General features: G+C 42.4%; 2 protein-coding genes across 2 annotated transcripts; one reads left to right on the top strand and one right to left on the bottom strand.

Moving 5' to 3' along the window:
* Nucleotides 1-758: 758 nt before the first annotated feature.
* LOC123127696 (pentatricopeptide repeat-containing protein At4g36680, mitochondrial) lies at nt 759-2568 on the bottom strand. The gene has a single exon (XM_044547484.1). The coding sequence runs from the start codon at nt 2490-2492 to the stop codon at nt 1104-1106; it is 1389 nt and encodes a 462-aa protein (XP_044403419.1). The 5' UTR covers nt 2493-2568; the 3' UTR covers nt 759-1103.
* Nucleotides 2569-2694: 126 nt separating this feature from the next.
* Nucleotides 2695-23900, top strand: LOC123127695 (uncharacterized). Its single transcript, XM_044547483.1, has 18 exons — nt 2695-3274; nt 3787-4192; nt 4285-4356; nt 4446-4508; nt 5374-5559; nt 7371-7743; nt 8610-8698; nt 13333-14067; nt 14305-14583; nt 15329-15484; nt 18738-18997; nt 19085-19514; nt 19591-19932; nt 20649-21453; nt 21575-21633; nt 22475-22936; nt 23404-23442; nt 23551-23900. The coding sequence occupies exons 1-18, from the start codon at nt 2892-2894 to the stop codon at nt 23731-23733; spliced, it is 5322 nt and encodes a 1773-aa protein (XP_044403418.1). The 5' UTR covers nt 2695-2891; the 3' UTR covers nt 23734-23900.
* Nucleotides 23901-24100: the final 200 nt, after the last annotated feature.

Here is a 24100-nt window from a genome sequence, read left to right on the forward strand (position 1 = left end):
TCTAGGATACCATGCAACTTAAAATATTTGGACTAAACCAGAGCAACATACTGGGCAAATACACCTATTTATATTTTTGGGGTTTGGTACAAAGAAAATCCTGAAGCAGGAAATACCTAAAAGAAGGTTAACATAGAGCTAACACTGTATTAAGGAAAAAAACACAAATAGATTACCACTAACCAGACCTAAAGGCATACCATCTCCTACATTACCAAAGTAAAACTAACACCAGTATCATGAACGGTGAATCAGTGATTGTATCAATTCCCTTGTGAAGTAGGATATCTGGATTCATCACTTTCTGTCCCTAATGTCTTGCTGATCTTCCAGGAAGTATTTGGTATAATATTTAGTTGCTTAAAATTTAAATGCTGACTACCCAAATTACCAAGTTATTCCCATTTTACTCTTCTTCTAATTATGCAATGCCATCGCAAGACAAGAGTTGCATGGAGAATGTGCATGACAATATCTCTTGGGCTCTTTGATCACAAGGTATTTACAGCAGCATGATTTGGCAAACCTGGCAGCTGCAGACTCCTGAAATAAATTACTACACACAACTCCAAAACATTAGAACATCTAAAATGCAGTTTTTTTTTATTACCACAGGTAGTTCATGGAAGCAAAGCAGGAACCAAACTCTTCTTAATTCGCGATAGAGAAGACAAAGTACCAGCACCAACACTGTTAATGGTGAAGCAGTCACTTCACTCACTTGCAGTGCTGCTGGTTTCACTGCACACCCTTGCTGCTAATAATAATTCAGACATCCATAGTACTATTGATACAAAGTAAACTTGGATACACAAAACCATAATAACAATAAAAATGGCAATGCCCAATGATTTTAATTGAAGACAAGCATCACCGGAACAATATCGCCTAACATCACGCACACTGCTCACAGTAACAGCCGACTCTTAATTCCGAAGTGACATAATCCTATAACTTATTCACGTTAGCATCCCACGAGCCCTTATAAAAAACGGCAACACCTTAGTGTTTACCTCTCCCCAAAGCAGCATTAACAATTCTTCAATATTGAGAATGAGCTCAATTCAAACATTCTAACCAAACTGAAACAAAGTACTCTTCAATTAAGCAGGACCCCTCGGCACTTCCTCATCAGTGGATGTCTCAGGTGAGGGCGTTTCATCATCATCAGATTCTTCAGACACGCCTGTTTCCTCAGCAGCAGAATCTTTGAGTTCAAGTGCCTCGGTGGTAGCAGGCTCAGCCTCAGAGACTGGTTCTTCAGCTGTACATTCTGCATGAGGGGTTGTATCTCCGTTATCTGAGCAGAACCCAAGCTCCTTTTCCAGCTTCTTCCATCCGGACAGCATAGTATCAGGGAACTTCTTCATCACCACGTAAATAACCTCCTTCGCCTCAGCCACCCTGCCTCCCTTCGCCAATCCTTCAACAAATCCTTTCATTGTCTTGAAGTCTGGCACCTTGTGCTTGCTCATGCTTTCCCTGAAGATCTCCAAGGCAGTATCAAAATCGCCATGAGCAAACAGCGCTGCAAGCATGTGCTTATATGTGGCTGCATTCGCTGAGCACCCTTTGTCACCTAGCGAACGGTACAGCGCCTTGGCATCCTCCATCTTTCCATCTTTGCAATAGGCAGTCATGAGGAAATTGTAGGTGATGGTGTCTGGCTTTACTCCAGCGGCCTCCATTTCCGCCATCACCTGGAGAACACCTTCGGGCTTGCCATTGAGTCCGTGGTGCATGGCCTTCACATTATATGTTGCATGGTCCGGCTTGCACCCGCTCTCCAGCATCTGCTTCCACAAAGTCTGGGCCTCCTCTACCTTCTTCTGCTTATACATGGAATCAATCATTGTGGTGTAGATGGTGGTGGTCGGCGAGATACCTTCCTCACGCATCCGAGCTATCACTTCGTGTGCCTTGGCGTCATGGCGGACCATACAGTGAGCCTTCACCAGTATGGCGTAGGAGATGGCGTTGGGGGTGATGGAGAACTCCTTGGAGAGCTCCTCGAAGAGGACCGGGACGCGGCGGTGGCGGCGGCACCGGACGAAGGCCGATAGGAGGGCGTTGAAGGGCATCGGCGAGATGGGGGACGGGAGGGACGGCGCGGCGGAGCGGAAGGCTTCGAGGGCCTTCTCGGGGAGGCCGGCGGAGGCGTATGAGCAGAGGATGGCCGAGAGATGCGGCTCGGTTGGGGAAGCTGGGATGTGGGACGAGAGGAGCGCCTCGGCATCAGCATGCCGTCCGGCGCGGGTGAGGCGGCGTGCGGCAAGGGAGAGCGCATGGCGAGTAGAGCCGGCGGAGAGGGAGGCGGTGTCGATGGCCTCGAGGAGGGAGACGGCGCGGTCGGCGTCGTACTCGCGGCGGAGGCGAGTCTTGGCGGCCGAGGACGTGAGGGGGGGCGCAGTGGCGGTGGCGCAGAGCGTGCGGAGGAGGACGTCGGCGCGGCGGCCGCTGCGGCGGCGGAGAAGGGAGGCGAGGGCTGCCATTTTCGGGGGTGGAATTGGATCACAGCAAGGTTTGGGGTTTTAGGTTTTGGGCGACAGAGCACACAGAGCACAGAGTACAGAACAAGAGGAGTCTTGCTATGGAAATGGCCAGTGTTGGGCCTACCTGGGCCGTACTGTACCAATTTTCTTCGCTAAGCCGAAATCCTAAGCCCAGAACGTATCGACGGTCCAACTCCTATACCATCACCACGTTCTCACCGGCCTTCGCCGTCACTGCGCCGGCGCGGCTACCGGCGAACGCCCTCGACTCGTCGTAGCGCTTAAGCTTCCTCTCCCCCGACCTCACACTCCCCAGTCCCCATCGTGTGTCGGAACCGATGCGGCTAGAGCCAAAACCCTAACCCCTCGAAACAGCTGCCTCCTACTCGAGCTGCCGGCATGGACGCGCTCATCTCGGCGGCGCTCGAGGAGGTGTGCGCCCGCCTCTCCTACGGAATCCCCGTCACCGACCTCTGGCCGGCGCTACGCGGGGCGCTCGAGGCGGCCGGCCTCCCGCTCAGCCCCGCCGTCAAGCGCGTCCTGTGGGCTCGCCTTCTCGCGCTCCCCGTCATCAGCCTCGTGGTGGGCGACGGGGATGGATCGCCCGTCGCGCCCGGCGACCCTGCGGAGAAGGACGTGGAGGAGGCCGAGCGGCGGGGCGTGCGGCTGGTGTCGAGCGCGCCGCTCAGGGACAACTTCCTTGGGATGTATGACCACAGGTTCGCCAAATCGGAGCTGAGTGCCGTCCAGAAGGCCGCGCTAGAGCTTGTCGGGGCAAGCAGGTGCGCTCCGATGTACATTTGAGCAAAGTATCATATTGGTTGCTTACTATCTCCCCTTCTTTTCCTATTTATCTGTGCCGAATTTCTGGCCCCCTTCGTTTTTGTACATTTATTTATGCCGACTTACCTGTGATCTTGTAATTCTTTGGGCTATCTTGCTTTGCCAGTCAAATAAGTTCCAGGCCGACATTGGCTCCCTTTGACACGTTTTAAGGGGTTTAAAGCCTGTTTCTTAAGTTTAACCAAGTCAACTGATAGATTTGATTTGGTAAAAGTTGATATGGCATCTCCCTTTGGCCGCTAAAAGTTTCAGGACTACTTTCTCTCACTTACCAAGTTTAGGTAGCATAAAATTCATTTCTCAAATTTAACCACATTCTCCAACACAATTGCTACTGCTTTTTTTTGACCTATCTGTCTTCGCCATAATATATGAATTTGCAAATTGGCAACAAGATATCATGACTTCGGTAATAACACCTGCGATATTTGTTTACCTGTTGTCATAATAGGACTGTTGGTGTAACACAGAATGATCTATGCAAAAAATTTCACATGAAAGGAAACAACTTCCATTTTATTGTAAAAAGCCTTGTATCACAGCGGCTGATAGTTAGACAATCAGCTCTCATAAAGGTGAAAGACAATGGGGCTGAGGGGGAAGAGGTTTCACATAATAAGCAGGTTATTAACACCAACTCATTATATCTGTCCCGATATGCCAAAGACATGAATATGAATTCACAACAAAGAATTGAGATTACAAAACCAGAACTACTGGGGAGCAATGAAGAGACCAACATTGCTTTGCAAGAAGATGGAGCTCTGGCTGTAAATTTGAAGAATGACATATCTGTTCATGATTATCTTCCAGCAATGGAAGCCATATGTGAAAAACTTGAAAATGCCAGTGGAAAGGTTAATTGTTCCCTTCTTTTTCCATTTGATACTCTGTTTTATTTGTTTCTGATTTGCACGTTTGCTAACCTGGGGCAATTATTTCGCTGTAGGCTCTCGTTGTGTCAGATATAAAAGTTGATCTGGATTATAAGATGGCATATGGACACAGAGCATGGAGAAATGTAGGTTTGTTTATTATTGGTTACTGCAGATGTTCTCTATTTCCCTATTTCCTTCCTTATGGAGTGTTCAAAGATTCCTTTTTCTTCAGGTATTGCATAGGCTAAGAGATGCACAGCTTGTTGAAGAATTCGATGCCAAAGTTGATGATAAGGTGATGTCAATGTTTCCTCCTGTTTCATTGTTATTTTCAGTTATTATTTATGCCATTATTTCATATTTTTTAGGGTTCATTCTTGTGGTTGCCCATGAATCTCTAATTAGCAAACCATCTATCTGTTGGAAGTCTGTTCTTCCTGGGATCTCCAATAATGCTAGAGTGCTAGGCGGCACTAGTTACTGTTACTAGCATCATTCAATTCCCTTGTTCAGTTCCTGCTGGAAACTTGCATATTCTTTTAGATCGAAGATTCAATTCGCCCCAAGCCCCAGGTCCATATTTCATCAAATAAACAGAAGCTGAACACATAAGGTGACTCTAGAGCCCAGAGAGTACCATCCAATTTAAAGACAGGAAAGGTCAGACTAGAGACACCACCATGACAGATACAGTCATGGATAGACAGCTATGAACTCATACATATGTAAGGACAGACCCAGTGCATAGAAGCTCCCACACAAGGTGGGGTCTGGAGAGGGATCATAGGAACCTAGACTTACCCCTGCAAAGTGCAATGCAGAGAGGCTGGTTAGAACCCAGGGCCTCTTGGCACAAATGGGGAGGACTTCACCACTGCGCCAGGCCTGCCCTTGAACTCATACATATGTAACAACAATAAAACCATGGATAGACAGCTTATGAATGGCCTTAGTGATTATGAACTGCCTTATTAATTCAAGCAGTTTCATCCACCTTCCGGGCATTCTCCAACTGCAATGCTTCTTTCAGAGCTGCAAGAACACAATTTATTTGGCATAAGACTGCAGAATATTCAACTGCAATGCTCTGCCCTGCTGTACTCTATTACTTTGTTATATTTCTGCATACTTTGTTAATGAACTAGCTAGACCCTTTTCAGGTTGTTCGCTGTTTACGCTTGTTGAAGAAATTTGATCCAGTTGAGTTCCAGTCGAAAAGTACAACCCAAGACTACAAAATTGGCGAGAAACGCCAGGCAAATGATCAAGTTATGGAGCTTCCATTAGAGAACTGTATATATGATATGATCAAAGCTGAAGGGTCAAAAGGTATAACCCTTGTCGAGGTACTTCTCTGACCCTTTCAACAGTACCGCACAGTGCGCTACATTCCCTCATAGCATTGACACATTGCAGTGGTATTCTGCTTCATTTCCAGGAGTACTGCTTTTCTCTGGTAGTTGAATACTTGAATCTAGTTACGAGTCAAAACCAGATGAAATGTTGACAGATTTGGTTGTTTTAGCAACTTCTTAGTTAATTTAGCAACTTGGAGGACATCAATAATTCCCACGTCAAGATAGGACAAGCTCCTGAAAACAAACTTTTACAGCTTACTTTGGTTCTAAACTTAATTTTTTGATGTGCTACAACAGATTGGATAGTGTTCATCCACTTAAATATCTTTCTCAGTACCTATATGGTCTGCATTATCGTTATGACAAATCCCCATAATCCATATTCAAGGATGTGAGAATTTCCATTGTCCAGTTCGAAAGGACTTCCAATGTTAATAATCATAGCTGTAGTTCAACATCTGCACTATCAGGAATACGACGTGTATAGTGGCCTGCAGACTAGTTTGCTACCCACAGCTGTTAAAAAGTTTTAGTCGTAGTGTCATACGGCACTACTGGCAGAATTCTGGTTATACTTGGACATAAACATGTGTCTTAATGTTTTATTAGCAGGCGTATTTGTGCTTGTACCTAGCTCATATTTAGCAGTACTTTTTTTTTGCTTGCTTCTAACTGCATGGCCTTAACGAATTTATTTATTGAAATTTCATTTACTGCCCAACTTAAAAATGACATATGATCTTTTCTTTATGGCATACTCGCACATATGCCCGTGCGTTGCAACGGGAAAAATTGATGTTTTGTGCAAGTATAATGTCCCACGGCATTGGATTCACTATGAAAAAAATGTTGCAACGCTCCTACAAAATGAACATAAAAAATACGATGCAATTTAGCCGTGTTCATATTTTCTTTGTTGGGCATAATCTCCCACTGATTCCATCTAAGTATAATCCTTCCTTTAGTTACCGTGACGTCCTCACCCGTTTTAGTCGGGAATCAAATCCTTCCTTTTCTAATTTATTATCCCCAAGACGTTGAAGCATACAGATCCTTCCTTTTAACTATCCTACCTTTTTACCTCAAGTCCTTCCTTTAATTAGCCTCATCTATTTGAAAATTATATTTATTAAGACCACAATCTTTCTTTTAATTATTCCACCGGTTTACCCAGAATCCTTTTTTTAATTAGCCACATCCGTTTAAATGAATTACCCATAATCCTTTTTTTAATTAGCCATATCCGTTTAAATATTTTATTTTCTTTAATTAGCTCATTTGCTTAAACATGAGGACTGTCACTCATATATTTAGAGTGCGTTGCATCAAAGATCCAGATAGGAGGTCGTGTTTAAATTCCCACAATGTTAATTTATTTTGACCTAATTATTTTTCGCGGACTCTATGAAGCCCATAAAAGGCCCATCGAAATGAAAAGGACTGAACCAAACCAAGAATATATATTCCTTTTAATAGTTGGACTGAACCAAACCAAGAATACCTACTCTCTTTAATAGTAGGTATAGATATAGATATAGATATAGATATAGATATAGAATATTCTTGCCAATACAATAGCCTTCTGATTGTGGTTTCTAATGAAAAATTAGCTGCATGCCACAAAACGTCCTTGCACTATGAACCCAACAATGTGTTGTTGGTGGTGAATATACAAGGCATCTTTAGTGCACATCATTATGTAATACACATTGGTGTTGTTTATCTCATCTAATGTGGCATATTAGTTCTTTGTATTTCCTGAAATTAGTAACTTGTGTTCTCATATTATATACAACCAGCTTGGCAAACGTCTTGGGCATAAGAATTCTAGAAGGCTTCATAAAAGAGTGTCATCCATGCGCCAAAAATTCAATTTGACTTGGGATGCTGAAGTTTCAGATAAGACATCTCAGTACCGAGTTTGGACTTCAAAAGACTTTTTGCACTACAAATCTGGTACTGCTCTGCAAAGTTTTGAGGCGCTCCCAGGTGATCATGTCAATCGTTCCGATTCGTGGTCACTAGTTCCATCTAGCGGATTGGATTCTCATAGCTCTCATGGCAACAATAATGAACTCTTGTATGAAGCGGAATGCCATGATGAGCCAGTTGGACATTCTCTCCAAAGCAGTCATGAAGCTTGTGTTGGAGTTTCCCAACTAGTTAAACAAGGTACAGTATCTAAATTCCTGTCGCTAACTGTGTATTCTCTCTGCGCTTTACATTTGTTTGTGAACTGCAAGCTGCTGTAAATGCTTATGGTACTTGACTATTTGTCCACAAAATTTTAAATATCATTGGCTTCCACAGATTTGAGTTATGACCACTATCCAACAAAATCATGTGCATGAGTTCCCAAAATTATCACATATGGAAGGGTATATTGTACAAACATGCAAAATTTCAAGACCACAATACATTGTATTTGTGTGATATGAAAAAGACATACTCTGTGAACACTATGCAATCTATATTCACTGAATACTATGAAATTTCAAACACCCTCTACCCTAAATTTTTCAGATAGTTCAAAACTTCTTTTATGATTTTCACACATTTGCAACATTTAGGGAATTCTTACCTAATATGTCTGCAATCAATAAGTATTGCAGCAACCTTGAGTGTACAAAATATTTCCTATTTTTATTTATCTGTTGCCCTTTTTGTATGTACCCTCTCAGCCTCTCCATTGTTTCTCTAAGACACAGTTTGACTTAGAATGGTCTATGGTCTTCTTTAATCCTGACCATTTAATTTATTTCACAGAACATTTTTTTAGTAATGGCAAAATCATGATCGTAAAAAGGACTTTGAAATGCAAATCTACCGGTACCATTTTGGTGCCAGCCAACCTATATATTATTTCCATTCTGAATAAATGTTGGTAGAAAATTACAAAAAATGAACCTCAAAATACATGGATGCATTATTAAAATGTGTAGATTGCACAAAACCACATGTTTAGGTCATATGGGTTGTAGAGAGGAAATACTGGCCAGTTAAATGCAGATAATCACATGTTTTCTCTTCTCTTTTAGATAAACTTGCTTTGGGTCGGAAGAAGCATCGGTGCCCCCCTTCAACTTCTGATGATCGACGACAGAGAAGGATTCTACACATGTTGAAGGTGCTTGCTAAGTATTCATCAATCAGTTTTTTTCATATGAACCATCTGTTCAAATACAAATGTGCCCTAAATTACCACTTTTACCGTGCTTGATCTGTGGCATGAAGTAACGCTTGCTCTTGACTGATGCACTTCACAAGTTCACAAGGACATTAACATCGCCTGTGTCCTACTTGCATACCTTTAGTTGCATTGCTTTGCAAACATGAGCTCAGTTTATGTATTGTAACCATTTTCGTGCACTTTTTTTTACAATTTACAGGAACATGACATGGTCTAAGCTTTCTGTAAACACTAGTAATTACAACAACAACAACAACAACAACAACAACAACAAAGCCTTTAGTCCCAAACAAGTTGGGGTAGGCTAGAGGTGAAACCCATAAGATCTCGCAACCAACTCATGGCTCTGGCACATGGATAGCAAGCTTCCACGCACCCCTGTCCATAGCTAGCTCTTTGGTGATACTCCAATCCTTCAGGTCTCTCTTAACGGACTCCTCCCATGTCAAATTCGGTCTACCCCGCCCTCTCTTGACATTCTCCGCACGCTTTAGCCGTCCGCTATGCACTGGAGCTTCTGGAGGCCTGCGCTGAATATGCCCAAACCATCTCAGACGATGTTGGACAAGCTTCTCCTCAATTGGTGCTACCCCAACTCTATCTCGTATATCATCATTCCGGACTCGATCCTTCCTCGTGTGGCCACACATCCATCTCAACATACGCATCTCCGCCACACCTAACTGTTGAACATGTCGCCTTTTAGTCGGCCAACACTCCGCGCCATACAACATTGCGGGTCGAACCGCCGTCCTGTAGAACTTGCCTTTTAGCTTTTGTGGCACTCTCTTGTCACAGAGAATGCCAGAAGCTTGGCGCCACTTCATCCATCCGGCTTTGATTCGATGGTTCACATCTTCATCAATACCCCCATCCTCCTGCAACATTGACCCCAAATACCGAAAGGTGTCCTTCCGAGGTACCACCTGGCCATCAAGGCTAACCTCCTCCTCCTCACACCTAGTAGTACTGAAACCGCACATCATGTACTCGGTTTTAGTTCTACTAAGCCTAAACCCTTTCGATTCCAAGGTTTGTCTCCATAACTCTAACTTCCTATTTACCCCCGTCCGACTATCGTCAACTAGCACCACATCATCCGCAAAGAGCATACACCATGGGATATCTCCTTGTATATCCCTTGTGACCTCATCCATCACCAATGCAAAAAGATAAGGGCTCAAAGCTGACCCCTGATGCAGTCCTATCTTAATCGGGAAGTCATCGGTGTCGACATCACTTGTTCGAACACTTGTCACAACATTATCGTACATGTCCTTGATGAGGGTAATGTACTTTGCTGGGACTTTGTGTTTCTCCAAGGCCCACCACATGACATTCCGCGGTATCTTATCATAGGCCTTCTCCAAGTCAATGAACACCATATGCAAGTCCTTCTTTTGCTCCCTATATCTCTCCATAAGTTGTCGTACCAAGAAAATGGCTTCCATGGTCGACCTCCCAGGCATGAAACCAAACTGATTTTTGGTCACGCTTGTCATTCTTCTTAAGCGGTGCTCAATGACTCTCTCCCATAGCTTCATTGTATGGCTCATCAGCTTAATTCCACGGTAATTAGTACAACTCTGAACATCCCCCTTGTTCTTGAAGATTGGTACTAATATACTCCGTCTCCATTCTTCTGGCATCTTGTTTGCCCGAAAAATGAGGTTGAAAAGCTTGGTTAGCCATACTATCGCTATGTCCCCGAGACCTTTCCACACCTCAATGGGGATACAATCAGGGCCCATCGCCTTGCCTCCTTTCATCCTTTTTAAAGCCTCCTTCACCTCAGACTCCTGGATTCGCCGCACAAAACGCATGCTGGTCTCATCAAAGGAGTCGTCCAGTTCAATGGTAGAACTCTCATTCTCCCCATTGAACAGCTTGTCGAAGTACTCCCGCCATCTATGCTTAATCTCCTCGTCCTTCACCAAGAGTTGGCCTGCTCCGTCCTTGATGCATTTGACTTGGCCAATATCCCTCGTCTTCCTCTCTCGGATCTTGGCCATCTTATAGATGTCCCTTTCACCTTCCTTCGTGCCTAACCGTTGGTAGAGGTCCTCATATGCCCGACCCCTTGCTTCACCAACAGCTCGCTTTGCGGCCTTCTTCGCCATCTTGTACTTCTCTATGTTGTCTGCACTCCTATCCAGGTATAGGCGTCTGAAGCAATCTTTCTTCTCTTTAATCGCCTTCTGGACATCATCATTCCACCACCAGGTATCCTTATCTTCGCTTCTCCTTCCCCTGGACACTCCAAACTCCTCCGAGGCCACCTTACGAATGCAAGTCGCCATCTTCATCCACACATTGTCCGCATCCCCTCCTTCCTCCCAAGGGCCCTCCTTAATGACCCTCTCCTTGAACACCTGAGCTACCTCCCCCTTGAGCTTCCACCACTTCGTTCTAGCGACTTTGGCACGCTTATCCCGCTGGACACGAATCCGAAAGCGGAAGTCAGCAACCACCAGCTTATGCTGGGGTACAACACTCTCTCCAGGTATCACCTTACAGTCTAGGCACGCACGCCTATCTTCTCTTCTCGAGAGGATGAAATCAATCTGGCTAGAGTGTTGGCCACTACTAAAAGTCACCAGATGTGATTCTCTCTTTCTAAAGAGGGTGTTAGCTACAATCATGTTGTAGGCTAGAGCAAAGCTTAAGACATCTTCTCCTTCTTGATTCCTGATGCCATAGCCAAAGCCCCCATGCGCCCCTTCAAAACCTGTGTTAGATGTACCCACGTGGCCATTGAGGTCTCCTCCTATGAAGAGCTTCTCACCAATCGGTACACTCCTAACCATGTCTTCCAGGCCTTCCCAGAACTCCCTCTTGGTGTTCTCATTGTGGCCTACTTGCGGGGCATACGCGCTGATAACATTGAGAACCAAGTCCTCAACTACCAGCTTGACCAGGATAATCCGGTCCCCACGTCTCTTGACGTCTACCACTCCATACTTGAGGCTCTTGTTGATCAAGATGCCTACGCCATTTCTGTTTGCAGCCGTCCCCGTGTACCACAGCTTGAAGCCGGTATCCTCCACCTCCTTCGCCTTCTGTCCTCTCCATTTGGTTTCTTGGACGCAAAGGATATCAACACCTCTCCTCACCGCTGCATCAACTAGCTCCCGAAGCTTCCCTGTCAGAGACCCTACGTTCCAGCTACCTAAGCGAATCCTCCTAGGCTCGGCTAGCTTCCTTACCCTTCGCACCCGTCGAGTCAAATGCGAAGACCCTTGCTCATTTTCCACTACACCCGGGCGCCGATGTAGCGCGCCACTAAGGATGCGACGACCCGATCCTCGCTCACTTGCCACCGTATCCGGATCAAGATACGGCGCGCCACTTGGGGGGTGACGGCCCGGCCCTTGCCCACTTTCCACCACACCCGGGTTCCGATGTGGCGCGTCGCTGAGAGGGTTACGCCCCAACGAAAATCTTTTGGGTTTCATCTCCATAAGAGTGGCTGAGTTTTTACGTTGGCTCGCCAAGCCTATCACAACCCTCCTCCTTTACCCGGGCTTGGGACCGGCTATGTTGAGACAACATAGGCGGAGTTTAAACACTAGTAATTACAATTAAACTAATTTAATTGTAAGTGTTACTTTGTGCAATATGTTGTTTTCGGCAATTGTATCATAAGCCACAAAATCCCCTTCTCATTTTACCCTTTTTAATAGGACTTCAATTATCTGTTCACTTCGTGCACCAATCATTTGAAACTGCTGAAATGTGTTCATTAAGAGTTCTTTTAGTGAAAAAAAAACCCAACCCCCTTCCCTAGTAGTCACTCCTTTTGTCACTTACCACCCTATTAAGTTATTCGGGTCCATTGACTCATCTATAAATCATTCTACCATCTTAAGACACTCTTGGAGGGTTCATTTATCTCATTTTCTCACGAATTTCTCTTGAATTCGTGACACGTCAGCAGCCACAGACGAATGGGATCGAGCAGACAGCCTCGTCTGGTTTCTCTCCGTCTTTCTTAACAGTAGCTTCCCTCTTTCCTCACTGTGGCGTCGCTGTAGGTGAGACTGATATGGCTGTGTCCCTGTGTATCCCATGTGTCATGTGACATTGGGATGGTTGCATGGCCTCTAGTATGTCATGCTTCAATAAAAACCACCAGAATTTCACGATAAATTGTAAAAATGAACAGGTAGGTGGGTATATCTATGGTAAAATGCTTACTGGTGATGCTAATAAACTAGAATGGCTTATAGGAGGCTACATTATCCCATGTAAAACTATGTCTGCCTGTGGATTTCTGGCCTCAATATTCCTTATACCAGCATGCTTCTATCTGGGAAGTACAGCTCTATGGTACCAGTACAAGACTATCATCCTTCTTTCTTTTTTAATGTTTCATGTTTATCATTTATTTATTCCTCTTCATTTTTTTATTTGTAATAAATGAAAGCACTTCATAGTTATCTTAGTTGGACTTACAAGAAGTAACATCATTTTTTGTTCATTTGTGTACACATGGTCATGTCCATGCATGTTCATGCACCCTTGAATGTCTTCTTGCATTTCATTGTTTTGCACCTTTTCTTCCTTTGCAGAAAAAGAAATTTGTGCTAAAGGTGGAGTTACATAAATGGTTAGAGAGACTTGAAAAGGAAAATGGCAAAATGATGGATAGGAAAACATTGGCTCGCACGTTGAATAAGCTTCAGCAAGAGGGCAGCTGTAAATGTATCAAAGTCAGTGTCCCTTTGGTTACAAACTACACCCGCAATCGTCTCATTGATGTAATACTGCATTCTTCTGTTGGGGACTTATCACCAGAACTTGTTGATCAAATTAGGATGAGGCAACGGAACTTTGACACTGAAACTCGTTCTGGTGCAGCAGCTAAACTGAAGCAAAATCAACATAAGACAGCCATACCTGGTCTGAGGATTTCACGCAGAATTAAGGATAACAAACCGTTAATAATAGAAGCTATGCATGCCAATGGATTTATAGGTGCAAAAATGATCCGGGTGAAGCTGTTCCATAAATTTCTGTGGGCATATGTCAGTTGTTTGCCAGGTTGCTGCATACCAGCTGGTTATGCCGAAGAAGGGCAGCATGCCAAGGACCTTAATCAATCATCTCCGTTATTTTCGATGGCAGCGGCTATAAATGAAATGCCTGTCGAACTCTTTCTACAAGTTGTGGGATCAGCCAAGAAAATCGATAACATGATAACTAAGGTGCTTTCAGAACTTCCTACTGAGGAATACAACCAGCTCATGGACACTCATGCTAAGGGACGACTCTCACGCTTAATAAATATTTTAGATAAGCTCAAGGTAATGTTCCTTGTCTTCGATGTTTGCGAGAATCTAGAAAATTAGGCGTTTTTAAAGGAAAAAACTAAGAATACAAACCTGAAGTTCTTTTATGTTGATATTTGCCTGATGCATATTCTTATTTAGCAAAGTCAACTTCATGTTTATTGCGATTCAACTTCCATGGTATCTTAATTCACTAGGGCACAGCGGACTTGTAATGACCCAGTTCTGCACTTCTGTGGCTTTGTTTGCTAGTTGCTCCAACTTGCAAATGAACTTGTAGATGAGTCAGGTGTACCATCAGATGCTGCGCCTACACATTCAATGGAGCTCAGGCCTTACATTGAAGAACCAATAAGAAGAATTCTTCCATCATCCCATGTTAATTTGAATCATCGCCCAAAAATTCGGCATGATTTTGTGCTTTCAAAGCAGGAGTTTGTTGATGCTTACTGGGAAACATTAGAGTACTGCTATCTGACAGCTGGCTTGACTGAGCCGTTAAGTGCTTTCCCTGGCTGTTCTGTACCTGAGGTTGGTTATCATTGATGTGCATTGTTGCAATATTATCTCAAAATAGTACTCCCTCCGATCTATAATTAGTGTTGTTTTAGTTCAAATTTGAACCAAAACCACGACACTTATTATGGATCGGAGGGAGTAATATTTTACTGTTGGTTTACCTGTTACCATCTTTAAATGCTCACTTGCTTTCTTATCCCGTTATGTACTTCGAAAATAATATGTGTATATATATTTGTCAAAATTTGACTGCTGCATCATTGACTTAACTGTATAGTTCTGTTTACACTAACTTATGTTTCATTCTCTACACGTCTTGCATTTCATTGTCCTTTCTGGTTGTGGTAAATGGTTTTGCCTGTAAGACCCTTTCAGCTAAAATGTTCCTGCTCATTTGAACGTGCAATGCTGGTCTGTTTTATAAATTCACGGCCTTCCAATTTTACCTTCTGAATATATCTCAGTATCGTATTTGGCTGCTGATGCTGTTAACTGCTCCATCAATATTCATGATTTGGTGTTGCATTGCTGGCTGCTGCTGCCCAAATCTAGTCAACAGTGTCGGCAGGATCTCGATATTGTCATACTGATATGTGCTTTTTAGTTCCTTGCTAATATGCTCTTCTTTTATCATAAATGTTGCCAACTGCAAGCATTTTGCCAATTGCCATTTTTTGTTATATAATCTGGAAACAATATTTTCTGGCATTGGCAGTTCTAGTTTATCAAGCTTTATATCGTACCATGTTTCATGCAGGTTTCTCATCCTCGTTCATGGAGTTCTCGTAGAGTAATGACTATTGAACAACGGCGGGAGTTACAAAAGCGTATTAGAAAAATCAGTGAGGAGGGGAGAATTCCTTTCAAAGATTGTCTTGTAATCGCAAAAGAGTTGAATCTCTCTCTAGAGCAGGTATGAGCTTGTAATTTCCCTCCATCTTCATGTGAGGGCAATTTATTTGCAGCATTAGTCTGAATAGTATTTGACTTGGTTTTGCACTACCATTGAACTTATATGCTAGTGCTTTTCTACAACTTTGTGTTTTCGGGCATTCCATATTGAGGAAGGGAGAAAATATATATTTCGAATTAGTTAAATCCAACGGAAAAATTAAAATGAAGGGTCAGCACAAAACCAGATAAATTGAACATCAGATTAAGTAGGAACCACCTAATGCCTCAGCAATTACATACTCCCTCCGTTCCATAATGTAGTGCATATAGAATTTTTGAAAAGTCAAACCTCGCAAACTTTGACCAAGTTTGTGGAGAAAAAATGTTTGCATCTAGAATGCCAAACATATATCATTACATTCATCATAAGATGTAGTTACATATTTTATATATTTGGTATTGCAGATATAGATAATTTTCTCTATAAACTTGGTCAAAGTTTGACTTCTGAAAAAAAAATCTATATGCACTACATTATGGAGTGAAGGTAGTAGTTTGTTGCTGAGGCAATCCTATGGTCTACACCCTTCTTACATACTGTAATCAAGATGGAAGTTGACCACACGGTAGTAAGTTCCATCATGTGCCCCCTTTGTCATGGAAATTGGGCATGCGACGAATGCTGAGCACGGGAAGGTGGGCGCTGCTCTAGTACCACCTGAGAGAGTAGAAAGCATTTCAGGAACAAGTCCAAATGTGTGCAACTGCTCATACAAAGGAACATCATGAACTGTTGAAGGAATAACTTTAATAAGACCCGCTAAATGTTTTTAGAGACATATAGAAAACCAAAGGCAGTAATAACTTGATCCAAATATCTAAGGGGCATGGTGTGTAAATTCCAAAGGATAACAAGAACTGTAGTTTTGTATTTGGACTTCTGGAGGAAATTTAATTCAAATTTTCTTCTTATTGGAGTAGAAAATTGAATTACTAAATGTCTGCTTGGGTTTAGCTACCACAGTTGAATTGAGTTTGTAAAAATGGAGGCCCAATGTGTTTCCAAGTTGAAATGGAATTGGGCTTACAATTCAACTTTCTGTTTGGTTGTGCTAAAGAATCCACAGATAACATATAGGTCACCACCCAAAACCAAATCATATTTGGCTGCCGGAGAAATGGAATCACACAAGTGGTCGAGTGGCTTCGCCGTGAATGCTCCCCGGTGGCAGCAGAAGAGGTGGTGGGAGCTGGTTGGCGACGGAGGCTGTGGGCTGTTGCCACCCGAGCCGAAGACAGGGATGAGGAAGAAACAGTTCATGATGTCGGATGTACTTGAGATCTCGCTGGTTGCTGTCAGTGCCACAGGCTGCCATCTGAGCGTTATCCCCACCTAATAACTCAAAGGTGGAGGAAGAAGCAACCATTGTCAGAGGGGAGAATAAAGGAGGCGGCCAGAGGTGGAGGATGGAGATGCTGTACCAGATCCTGATGGAAGGAAGGGAAGAAGCAAGAAGATGAGGCGAGCGACTGTAGAGGTAGATGGAGGCAGGGGGCCTGTGGAGGTCAAGGGGACACGGGCTGACTGGTGGCCGGTGGCGGAGGTTGACAAAGGCACGGCATCGGATATGAGAGGAAGTAGGGGCGGCCTTCGAGCAAGCAGATCTTGCATTCAATTCTAAAGAATTCAGAGTGTTATTGCTCAGTACTTTGCAAGGCCTTCCCTCCCACCCCCCCCCCCCCCCCCCCCCCCCCCCCCAAAAAAAATTCCGCTTCCAGATCCTAATAGCATTTGAACAGCCGATATTCAGAAGACTCGATTTGAGTTCCTGAATTCCAAGTCTAGTTCCAACATCCAAGCAGGGTGTAATACAATATGGCTGACCTCATATAACTAAGAGTATAATTTTGACAAGCTAACATAACAAAAATGTGCAGTCTGTCTCTTTTGATTTGTCAAGGTTAAAGTTTGACTCCGCGTCACGAAATTCATAACTAGGCAGGCTTGCTTGTTACACTCTGCACTGTGGGATGAACGGGCAGATGGCCTCTTTAAGCCTATCCTAGTGAATCTTCATTTGACTTATTTTCTGCCATGCACATGCGTGTGCTCTTCGAAGTTTATGTGGCACATTTTTTTTCCGAACATGTACTTAAATGCATGCTATTTTGTATTAGAAGAAACCGTCAAGAAGGCGGCAAAAGTATACAAAACCACCAAAAGTGGCTGTCCTAAAAACCAAAACTAGAGGTATGAAACAAATAAAAACTAAACTGCCTAGCTAACCAAAACAGAAAGGAAACTAGGGGTGAGGGGCTAGTATTTAAGGAGCTCTGGCATACAATGGCAAAGTCAGAAGATCCTTTGTTTCTGCTAGTTTCCGGAGATCAGCTTTGCTGAGGATGCTATCAGCCAGTGATTGGCCAGTTAACTAGCTCATGGTATGATACTATAAATGGAATTGAACAACAAATCTGAGCCCAGTGCCCCAGTGGGAGGTAGGCAGGGAGGGGATTTAGGCCATATTGCAAACCCTGACTGCTGCTGCCAGTCATTGTACCTTTATTTTTCGCATCTTACCCACAGTACAGAAAGGGAATTAGGGAACTCGAGAGAGTACTTAAGCCTGATGGCATACCCCAACAGCTTCCACTTGTCTGGTCCTTCCTACCTTGCATCTGCATCTGCTGCTGCTCTCTGCCCTGCTGCTTGTTGTGGCGGCTGCTGCTGTTCGTGGTGGAGGCCTGGTAATATTAGGGCACAGGATTTAATGTATAGGACCACACTTAGAGAAGATACAACATTCATAGCATATGATTTGTTGATACTAATGAACCATGAAAAATCATGGAGCAATTGTAGCATATCTCCAACACAGGTCCACCTTTATTTCCTTTTTATGGCTTTCTTCACATATGGCCATGATTTTTTCAAGCAGCCATATCTTAATTAGCACAACACGCAGGACTTTTTTTCCATTGTGTTGGTACAATAAAAATATACAACTGCTAATTGTCTGATATGTGTAGATAGGCTACTCATAAGGTGTAAAAATTATATGGTCAGGAAGGCATTTTCTTGCATTTTTTCTTCAGTTTCAGTTAGTAATAGTGTCCTTAATTGCTTATCCTGTCAGCAGTCACTGCCTGCTTGTTTCTTAAGTTATGATTGTTTCATTATCCTAGTTAAAATATTGTTTATATCTGATTTGTTTTGTCCATTAGTTCCTATTCAGTATTACTGACTGGCAGGATTTTTTCTATTAATGTAGGTGCTTTGTGTTTCGTACTCTCAGAATAGACAGCTCAGCTTTCCTACACAAAAGCAGCAACGAGCTAGTTCTGGATCGATCTGTCAGAAAAGGAAAAGATCTGCTAATAAGGTTACCCTACGGTTTATTAAACAAAAAGTTGAAGCCAGTGGATCCTCTGGAAAGGCATCAACCCAGTCTACCCTGGATGAGGGATTACCAGGGAGCATTTATGCATCATCCACTGGTAAAAAGTTCATGTGGACATATGAATCTGACAGGTATAGTTTCATTTTGCACCTACTACAGACCTTACTACTGGAGCTAAAAAAATGTTTTGGAGCCTGATCGGTTATTATTATCTGCAGAAAACTGCTGATGATCTACACTAGATTTTGTGCAGCACGCGGACCCAAATGTCAATGGAACACTCTCTCTGGTCTTCCAGCTGCACCACCTACATGTCGTAGAAGGATGGCATATTTAAATAAAAACATAAACATAAGAAAAGCTGTCGTCCGAATCTGTAGCCTTCTCAGAGAGGAAAGGAGATCGAAAGAGAGGGAATTCCATTCCCATATGTCAAATTCTAGTCATGAGAACTGTGTGGATTCAGATTCTGAGATATTCAATTGGGATTATTTTGAAGATCCAGAAATAAAAAATGCACTTGATGAAGTCCTTGAATTCATCCGAGTAGAAAACGTGAACCAGACCAGGGAAGTTGAGCCTAATAATTCAAAGTGCAACAATGATAATAATGCCAATGAGGAAATTCCAAGTGGGCAGAAAGAGCAGGTAAGTAATTGTCATTTAACCTCAACTTCCAACCTATGTTTTGGTTAATACCGATCTTTCACCTTGAATTAATCAGGTTATGCAAGGTGTTACCAGTACAAGCGCTGCAGTTCCAGAAACTGGATCATGTGAGCTTGCAGAATTGCCTAGACAATCAAATGCACCCCATGCTAGTAACAGCGTGGACGGTCCCTGTGCATCTGATGAAAACATCATTAAGGTCAACAAAGATGAAACTACTAGAAGATATGGATGCAAATCTTTAGCAGTTGCCAATGCGATAGAGCTTCTGAAGTTGGTTTTTCTCAGCACATCATCAGGATCAGAAGTACAAGCTTCATTAGCTACAACCCTCCAGCTTTATTCACAGAGCGAAATTGTGGCTGCCTTTTCCTTTCTTAGTGAGAAGAAGTTCACGGTTAGTATTTGCGGACTTATGCAGTTAAGTTCCCATTGAACATTGAATATCCAGTCTCTGCTATTGTTCAGTATGCTCAGCCCAGCTCAGGTCTTTTGAACCATATTAACTCCACTTGCTTGCAAAGTGCAACATTTAGCTTCATTGCTTGTGAAACCTAGATATTTAACCATGGTTTGTGATCACAAAAATTATACTTCATCTGAAGCATGGTCCTATCAGTCCATCACAAATCACCATTCAGAAAGTAACTCGATATAGAACTAACATGTACAAATATAAGCTTGTGGTGGGGGAATAGCATGAACGTAGATGTTGGGTTCTGATGTTGATAACTGGAAATTCATTATGAAGCCGGAATCTAAACACGATGTGCTTGCCTGGCTAACGTTGTCTGGATTTATGAATGTGGTGATCAATGCTGCATGCACTTATGTTTATGCCCGTGTTATCACAGCCTTTACTTTCCCCATGTTATAAGCACCTGAGTTTGCAGTGGAGCTATGCTGATAATCTTTATTCTTAGCATGTGCTGTAAAGGATGATTAGTCTGTTCAGCATCTTCACTGTTATCCTGCCTGTAATCATGCCAGGAATCATAGAGTTCCTTCAGTTCTGTAATGAGCTGGAGCAGACAGTTTGATTTAAGTCTAATATGTGATATAAGACAACAGTTAATTTGTACCGCTATTCTTACTTCTCACTGCATTTTGCAGGTTAGTGGACATGGAACAAAGCCATACACCCTTTCTAGAAAATTCTTCTTCAAGGCTTCTCATTCACCCTTCCCATTTGGTTCTGGAAAAAAGGCTTCTGAATTTTCCAACTGGCTTATAGGGCAGCAAAGGAACACTGCAGACAATAGAATTTATTTGTATCCAGATGTAGAATGTGGAGAAATTGTTTATCTCTTTTCGCTGGTTTCGTCTGGAGAGTTGTTCATTTCACCTTCCTTGCCAAGCGAAGGAGTTGGTGATGCTGATGGGCCTAATAGTTCCAATCCTTTGGTTGAAGATACCAGTGGACTAAATGATGGTACTCACAAACGCAAGGCTGATACGGTGGAACAGGAAAGCAGTGCGGCTAAGAAAAACAAGCTTTGTTACCGCCGTGAGAAAGGTTTCCCTGGTATCCAAGTTGCTCTGAATCAGGAGAGAATTGAAACAAGCTATCTCACTCAAGAGTTACATGATAAAGAGTGCCTTATTTTTAGTTTAGCTCAGGAAATGAGCATGAAGGATGTTGATTCACAGGTTGAAAGCCCCAACACGTTACTGTATTTAAACAACTCCAGTTCATGTCGACATATGCTGTCTGAATCTCATTTGGAAAGCTCTTATAATGGATGGCCTTGGGATGCTATGAAAATATATGCGGACCAGTTACCATCATTATCTTGTAATCAAAATGAATCGTCCATATTGTCTTCTGATCTGTTCAGAAATGCATTTTATGTTATTTATCAAGGTGGCGAAGGAGGAGTTAATTTGAGAGAATTGTCACGGGAACTGCATCCATTAGGTACTTGCTGTTCTCATGAATAATCATTTGCGTAGTTTTTTATAACTTACTTGTTGCATAAGGTACAGTCTTTTTTTTTGGTAGGTATAGTTCATTTTTGTTTTGATCTTATCCAATGCAGGCACACAGTTAGTTGATGTGATTGTTCATACACTCAAGAGATTTCATCTGGCCATGGAGGTAAATCTATAAACTTTTGTATAATAGACTAGTTGTGTACTTGTTTATCTACATATTTATCACTGTTTAGCAAGAGGTCATTCAATTCACTTCATTCAACACCTAGTTGTGACTATTTCCACTGTGTTCTGGTTTGTTATCAGTTGTCTATAAAATTCAACTAACAGATTTATTACCAACATACACTTTCTTTCTTCATATTTATAGAAATCTGTAGAGGGTAACATAGCTAAAAATGTACATCTGTAGGATTCTGCTACAAACTTTTGGTCATGCCAGTGGAATAACAGAGAAAACATGAAAAACAAAGTCGAATGTGTACACTCAAAATTCTTCAATTTTTTTACTATACATAAAGCATTTTAATTTTAAAATGAAATCGGTTTTCATATTTTTCAAGCATGTGTATTGGAGACCTTGCAGATCTATCAAACAACAAATAAAAAAGAGCAGAGGAGTATATATATGCTTCATAGATGTGAGAGAATGTAGCACCTTGTACATACTAGGCACTTCTTTTTTTGTGGGAAGTACGTACATACTAGGCACTTTAACTGTGGTAAGATGGAGAAAACCAAGTACAGATCATGTGGCATTCTTCAATCCTGTGGTGTTCACCTTTTTTAAGGATGCTAGCTGTCTTGCCTGTTTTCTTTCCTTTTTGAGATGAAGCCTTGAGTTGTTAGAGCAATGCATTACTTTTAAAATTCGAAGCTATCCACGGCTTCTGTTATTTCATCCCTATTTATTCATATATGGGAGTCACCATGTCTGCTCAATTGTATTTCATCCCTATTTATTCATATATTGGAGTCACCATGTGTGCTCAATTGCTTTATAGGTCAATGCGTACGATGGTTTCCAGATCGTTGACTCATTACATAAGTCAAAGTATCATATAACCACACTTGCAGAATACAGCCATTGCAGCTGTTCACAAACTCCAGGTTCGCAAATAATGAAGACTGGAGGCACAGAAAATGTATTGAAAGAGAAGCATGCCATGTCTAGTAAGCAGGGAACTGTAAAAAAACTTGGTGATGGGCACACAGTCACAATTATTAGTGGTGAAAGCAAGTCAAGTTCATCTCATATGTGCAATCAAAATTGTGGAGATAAGGAAATACTGTCTACTCCATCACAAGACAACATGGAGAGTGATTGCTGCCATGCTTGTGGAAGGCATATTTATCACCCTATATTGCCATGGATAAATGGTGATGGCAGCATCAATAGTACCGTCTATGAAGGTTTAACTCGTCGAATTATTGGCTATGTGATGCAATATCCAGGAACAGTAGAGGTGCGTATCTATTTTTATCATTTATATCTGCTTTTTATGTATTTGGAAAATTTTGTGTACCACTAATTGTGAACTCTTGAATCAGCCCTAATTCATAATGATAGTGTATTTTGTCATGATTTTGACCAAGCATCCTGTTATTAAGATCGTAGGAAAACTTGTTTTACTTCACGCATTCCAAACAACTTAACATGTGAAACCTATACTGAGAGAATTGCAGCTTTCAAGTCGTAGTTCGAAAAGAATGCACCGTTGCTTTGTAAAACAAACATATTCCTTATACACGAGAACCAAACTTATTATGTTTGTGTCCTTACTTTTTGAGGAAAGGTGACACTTCACACATTTACAAGAAAAATCTCAGGTCTTCCTATTCGTATGGTCTTCGAAATTGCGTTATGTTTAACCTATCGTTGTCAACATGGTTATGTTAGAAGTTCTGATCGTATGCTTTGCTGTTATGTTAGGAGGATGTTATCCACAAGATGGATGTATTGAATCCTCAGGTATATTACCTTTGTCTATTTGTGCCAGTATCATCTATATTCAAACGATTGCTGTTTAATGACAATGATGTACGCTTTGCCTCGTACATTGTCTTGCTGTTTTCGCAGACATGCAGGACCTTGTTGGAGAAGCTGACACTTGATAAACACCTCTATGTTCGGGTGTTCGAAGAACCTGTGCCTACGGCTCCCACCATATTGCAGAGTCTTTTCAGTCGGGACACCTGTACACAACCATGCAAGCGTAGAAGGCGTTACTTCTCTAACTCAACGAGCACATTCATGTTATAAGAGGAACTTGGTTTGTGTGCGAAGTTTTGAAAAGCGTTGCCTTGTCTGCTTGTGTGGAATTGTAAACTACATCCGCGGTCACTGAATTTGAGGCATATATTCTTTTTGGTCACTGGACTTAAATATACTCGAAATATGTTCACTAAGAGCTTCTGAGTTGCACTTCATCCTCCTGTGAGGACTCGTTGTCTCTCCCTGCCAATGCCGGGGGTCCAATCCTGTGGGAAATGAATCAAACGCTTGTGGATGTTGTAGACCTTCTGTCACATCCTAGATTTTTCCCAAATCTGGTATGTTAAAATTTTCACAGGATTTTTTTTAGGAAACACCCATGTTTGCCTAGGATTTCATTATGATTGACTTTGAA

Source organism: Triticum aestivum, chromosome 6A (assembly GCF_018294505.1).
Source record: "Triticum aestivum cultivar Chinese Spring chromosome 6A, IWGSC CS RefSeq v2.1, whole genome shotgun sequence".
Classification (NCBI taxonomy): domain Eukaryota; kingdom Viridiplantae; phylum Streptophyta; class Magnoliopsida; order Poales; family Poaceae; genus Triticum; species Triticum aestivum.